Genomic DNA, 6,146 nt, shown 5'->3' with positions numbered 1-6,146 from the left:
GGCATCTTCAAAAATAGAAATGTCAGACTTAGAAATATACACATTTTTAGAAACTTGGGTTTTTTGACCTTTAAGAAACATCAGAAATTATGATGTCATACATCTTGGGGAATTTTAATACCGTATCCTTAGTTGTTATCCATCAGCCTTCACTGCTCCTCTGTAATAAAGCTAATGTTTTTAATGCCCGTCACAGCCATGCAGTAATGAACCTCATTGCTTTCCTTCTTAGTTTGTCCCTGTTGGGTGTGATTTTAATAGCCTTCCAACAAGCACAGTACATTCTTATGGAGTTCATGAAAACAAGACAGAGGCAAAACGCTAGCTCCTCTTCACAGCAAAACAGCAGTCCGATGGACGTCATCAGCTCCCATTCTCATAAGTAAGAATCCTCGTGCTGTGTATGTGGGTTCTCACCTTTGCTAGTACGTGTTTCTGATTTCATTTTAAGGTAATATAAACTTTGATTTCAAATTTGTTTTTGTAAAATTTTCTTCAGGTCATTATGTGACAGCCAAAACCTCTTTCGTTTTAAGATAGACTTCTTGTAAGGACTTAGTTTAGTAAACTCATGGAGTTTTAGAGGAAGGAAAAGTGGAACTCCTTAATAGACACAGTACCAACTGCTGTCTCTTTCTCATGGGTTTAGAAGCAGAGAGGTAGAGTCGTGTTCGGTGTGGCTTGATGTTAAATGTTTTCCTTCTTGAATTCAGAAGCAACTGCAAGAACTTTCTCGATACCTATGGCCCCTCTGATAAAGGCAGAGGGAAGAGCTGCCTTCCGGTGAACGCCCCGCAAAGCAGGATGCAGAATGCTGCAAAGAGGAGCCCAGCTACCTACGGTCATTCTCAGAAGAAGCACAAGTGCTCAGTCTATTACAGCAAACACAAACCCAGCACATCTGTTGCCAGCAGTGCCAACACTAATACTGAGGAAAAACAGACTTCAACCCCAGGCAGCCCCCCGTCTGCCCCTAAAGAGGGCGTGTGCGCTGATGTTATGGGTGAGAACTGGATAAACCTCAAATATGCAAGTGGCATGAATGTCCACCTGCAAAAGAATTTAACCCTTCCCAAAAACTTACTGAATAAAGAGGAAAACACACTGAAAACCACAGTTGTTGTCAATAATACTTCTTCAGAATGTCATGTGAAGGAGGGAATACAGACATGTATGTTTCCTAAGGAAACGGACATTAAAATTTCAGAAAACATAGCTGAGCTCAAGGAACGAGAGCTTGGTCCTCTGAAGACCTCTAAGAAACTACCTGAAAATCATTTGCCAAGAAATTCACCTCAGTACCAGTCAGACTTGGCAGCAATTTCCAGGAAAAATAATGGTAATCTTTTTATTCTTTTTGATGATTCCTCTCTCCTGTTTGTCTCAGGTCTGTTTTAAATGGAATTTGTTCTCACCTGTGACTTTAGTTTTAACTGTGAATTTTTAGTTCACGTGCAGAGTTTTAGCAAAGGTGTAAATGTTGAAAGACGATTTGTAAGGCCAGAAGTTTAAGACAAGGCACCAAGTCTTTAGACTATCTTAGTTAAGAAGTTAACTTTTTAGTACATATGTTTAGAGGGATGCGAATATCATATTTGGTTTTAGGGAGGATAGGGTCACGTTTTCCTAATTATTTTTTTATCTTGACTTTTCAGACTATTTGCAAAAGTTTATCAGCCCATAAAATGTTTCTGAGTGGAAAAAACTTAACAACTTTCTGTATTTAACAGCTGCCACCATCTCATGTTCCTCGGCCCTGGTTCTTTTCTAATTGCGTCCCTCGGTTAAAAGAAGACGAATGTTCTCTTATAGTAAATAGAGTTAATGAAAATGTAAGCAAACTAGACTAGGAAGACTCCCTACATGTAAAATTTTCATTAAGCTTTAATGGATCCCTTTGGCCAACGGCATAAGAGCTTGTGTGTATTTTTCTTGTTCATTTTAATATGCACATTTCTATACCTGTTAAGTCAGATGTTTGCCACTTTTTAATCTGGAAATAATCAGTTAACATTGATCTTATTTGAAACATCTAACTATAAATAACTTAATATTTTTCACTCCTTGATATTGTAGAGAAAGTACAGAAATATTATGGATTGACTAATTCTAATGATGAGCTTTAAGCATTTGGTCAAAAACCCAGACCGAATTTTAAGTGTTCCATAGAAGGATGTCTCGAATTTAAAAGAAAGCTGGACTCCTGCGGTTGGAACGTGATTTGGGCATCTGTGTTCTGGGTGCACCTCGTTCCAACCTTTTTGTGCCGTTTCCCGGACAGCAGTGCTCATGCTTGAAGTGGATTCCTCATTGCGGGGTCAGCACTGTCCCCTGTGTCCTCGCCACCTGGCATGTCAGCTCACCCTCTGGACAGTGCAGTCAACCAGATCTTTAAGTAAAGTCATACCATATCTCGTCAGAGGGTGTTTCGTGGTGGGGCGGGCGGGTGCCTGTGCTCCATTTCTGTCCCAGACACTTGCTGGGGCCCAGACAACAGAACTCTTACGAAAGGTGAAATTATGGGCCGAATTTGGCTGGGCTTTTCTCTTCTTTTGTATGTCATTTAGGCCTGAGCACAGTATTTGACATGGGCTGACTTTACCCAAACTTGAAATCCTAGTCGTTTGTGGGCGTTGTCCCTGCAGACGTGCTGCTTCTGTGGTCTGTTGCGTCTGTCACATGTCTAGATAAATGTGCCGGCGAATTACAGTGGCTGTGGCATTGAGGACAGATAGATGGAAGGGGTCTTCTGCTGCAGCACAGTTCTTTGAGGGGTGGTCGAAATGTAGAGGTGCAGACCAGCATTGTGGTGCCAGAGCAGGTCAGAGGAAGGATCTGAATTTATGCTTCAAGATCTTCCTGTCCAACACGTGATAGTTAACACCTGTAGTCGAGCCTAGATGACTGTGTAGTGTAGTAACATTTCAGCAGGTGAGAGTAAGTTTAATGTGGGAGTCCGTACACATAGGGTCTGCTCATATCATTGCGGATGGCAAACCTGCGCAGAATCTTTCTTGCCTATGCAGGGGACTGGTATGTTCATAATGTTTTGAATGGAAACAAATCTCCAGCTACGAGAAGTTTGGGTTTTTTTTTACTTTTATTTTTCTGGCTGAATCAGCAGCACGTTCAGGGGTACCGGGGTGATTGCCGATCAGATCAAATAAGAGTGGAGGAAAGAACTTTGGCTCTCCACCCTGCTCATCTCGGCGAATTCGAAGGCGCTGCCTCACCGTCCTGCATTTCTCCCCACAGCTGGTGTGTGAGCGGGAGGTCCCTCGCCAGGGAATCCATTAACGATGTGTACTCTGTTCTGTCTTCTGTTCATGTCATTATTCTAGGAAGATATCAGAGTACACAAATGGCCTGCTATTGATTTACGATTTAAACATTTTAAAGAATCGAAAATTTTAAAAATAAGAAAGGCCTGGGAAATTTAAGGGAAATAAATTGTAGTTCGAAGGTAGAATTTGGTGTTTTTCAGTAATATTAAAGGTTTTGGGTTCTGTCAAATTTTAAAGGAAAACATCGTAACAAACTGGCAGATGGTGAGCAGGCATATAATCAGCAGAGAATCAAATCAATCCATGATGTATAAAGAATGGTCAAGGATGAGAAAACCTTATATTTAAGAAATTTCTATGTTTTCACTTCTAACATTGAGCATCAGTTCTTTTTTGAAAAACATTTTCTTTTGTGAAAAACGTGTTGTCTCCATCTTGAGATTTTTTTCTGGAATCCGAAGAAAAACAACTTCAATCTTGCCAGCTGATCTGAGCCCACCTGATGGTCGGGGCCCCTGCTGGGGATGTTGTGCTCCCTCAGTGGAAACCAGTTGGTGTGTTTGTCCCGTTCTAGGCCTGTGTCCCGAAGTGCACGAATGTTCTAGAAGCAAACCTAGTGCTAAGAGTGCCTTGGTGGACTGTCCCCTCCGAGTACCTGAAGTCACTTTCTTAACTTCCCAGAACTCCTTGAGGCCCCCGAAGAATTGTGCCTTCTCCTTTTTGGAGGCTTTTTTTTTTTTTCCCCCGGAGTGTGACATTGTGTGAAAAGTGTTCTAAAGTGTATATTAACATCTCTAGCTACACGCTCCTTGTTGTTGAGAAATGGTATTTTCCGAACAGCAGAGACCGTATGTCATCCATTCCGATCCTTTCCTCCTGCCTCTCCTGAGGGGCCTGTGGTAAATCATCAGTTAAAATTCTTGATTGAAGTGAAGTCTGTTGACAGATTCTTCAGGGCTCTGTTTTCACACACTTGTTTTGTGCATCAACCTGTCAAACAACTGTGAAGCAGCCACATTTTTCAAACATGTGTTACATGTTCCAGAGTCTGTTGATCATTCAACCAGAGCGGGGCTTCGTGTGTGTAATGTAAATGATCTTTTGAAATATGTCTCCTTTCAAATGTTTATAACTAATATTTTTTAATCGTATGATCAGAATAACACAGATTTAGAATTCAGGCTAATTGCAAACTGCTGCTGGCCTCATCACCACGAAAGAAGAAGAGTTAGCAAATTATTTTATTGCTTTCTGCTTATAATAATGTAAAAGATAATAAATGTTTAAGTGTAATAATACCCTAATCCTTGAAATTAACAGTGTATGAAAGTTTCTGCTGAATTGGATAGATGCCTCCAAAATTTCTGAAATAGCAATATTTGCAGAAATTTTAAAAAAATAGTCTCATTTACTTACAGATACTAATAACTTGAAGTTTTAGTGGTTTACTCAAAATAGACCATATGATTAGATTTCATATAGTCAAACTTTAAGTGGTTGTTCTGGTTAGTTCACTTGTTCTTTGTTCTTTGTTTTTTATCTTTGTGGCCTCTGAAATAAACGTAAGAAAGTTCATTTCATACTGTGAGCAAGCATGCTAGATGGAATGACACGGCTCTATTTTTTAAAATGAAATATATACTCATGGTATTTCTAAGTTCTTGAATATTGTCATGTTAGAATTCTTCAAAGATTTAATGAAGAACTTGTTTTTAGGATTCATTCGATTGTTTGTTGTTGGCCCCACAGAAGACATTACTCATTTTCTAGCAGTCTCTGCTTTACCACTCTTGCAGGATAGGTTAGTGTTGGGTATTAAATTTTGATCCTTTGTAAGAAACTTTGATGGCTAATACTTTTAGAACTGTTCTTGGCCTGCAGGAAACTTAAGGAAATGTATTTTGTCATTAAGACTCTAGGAAAGTAATGGTACATTTTTTGAGGGGAATATCTGTATTCTGTTTCATATTCAAAGCACCCAGACTTCAAAGCAATGTCTTTGTTTATGATTTCTTTTTCTGTCCCAGACCTGTCTCGTTTGCTTTTGGCTTTTTCCTTTACTCCTTCAGAGTACTGGATACATTATCTTCCTCTGTGGATGTTTTAACACCTAGTTTGCGTTGTAGAAGAATTAACTCTTCCTCAACATTTTTATAGTTATGTAATATTTATATAATCGTCTGTTAACAAAAATATGCTTACTTTATATGTGTTGCTTTAAAAATGTATGTCTCTTGCTTTGAGTGAGTTTAATTTGTAGCTTCAGAATTGCAGAATCAGAGGGGGTTGACTGCAGGGCCAGACTGGAGCCTCTGCTGACGGCTGGTCAGGCATTCCATTCATCTCACCAGAGCCTGCAGCTTGCCTTGCTGTGAAATATTTGCATAGTGGTCAGCTAACTCTTTCTCAGATTACCAAGGTATCAGGGAATCTCAGATAAAGAAAAAAAGAGAAAGTATGGAAATACTTCGTTTTGTATTAGAACACCGAGGCCAGTTGTTGAGGTTGATTTGACTTTATTTGAAGTAAGTGATAGAAGAAGAAGTACACTTATGAATAAAATCATGCGAAAGAAAAATGGAAAAGTCATGTTTTGAGATGAGGTTCCTGCCAACACCACCCTTTGCTGTGTGATTCACTTATTGCTCATTTTTCAGCATGCAGGCCCTGCTGCCTGGGCAGGTGGGCGTCCACCATTGGCTGAGTCATGACCAGAACCCAACTCCTTACCCTTCTCTTCCTTCCCCAACTTTTTAGAAAATTGTGGTAAAATATACATAACATAAAATTTACCATTTTAAATTATAAAGCTCATTGGCTTTAAGGACATTCATACTGTTGTACAAGCATCACCGTCTGGGC

General features: G+C 39.7%; 1 protein-coding gene across 1 annotated transcript in view; it reads left to right on the top strand.

Annotated features, from left to right (window-relative positions):
* TMEM131L (transmembrane 131 like) overlaps positions 1–6,146 on the top strand; it is a 146,251-nt gene that overhangs the window by 119,955 nt on the left and 20,150 nt on the right. The window contains exons 25-26 of the mRNA XM_023530164.1: positions 714–1,339; positions 1,448–1,494. Of these exons, the coding sequence (XP_023385932.1) occupies positions 714–1,339; positions 1,448–1,494 (673 nt within the window). The remainder of the gene's footprint in view (positions 1–713; positions 1,340–1,447; positions 1,495–6,146) is intronic.

The sequence above is a fragment of the Pteropus vampyrus genome, unplaced genomic scaffold, assembly GCF_000151845.1.
Source record: "Pteropus vampyrus isolate Shadow unplaced genomic scaffold, Pvam_2.0 Scaffold47, whole genome shotgun sequence".
NCBI classification, from domain to species: Eukaryota; Metazoa; Chordata; class Mammalia; order Chiroptera; family Pteropodidae; genus Pteropus; species Pteropus vampyrus.
Note: the sequence above shows the minus strand (reverse complement) of the source record. Positions and strands in the feature narration are given on the sequence as shown.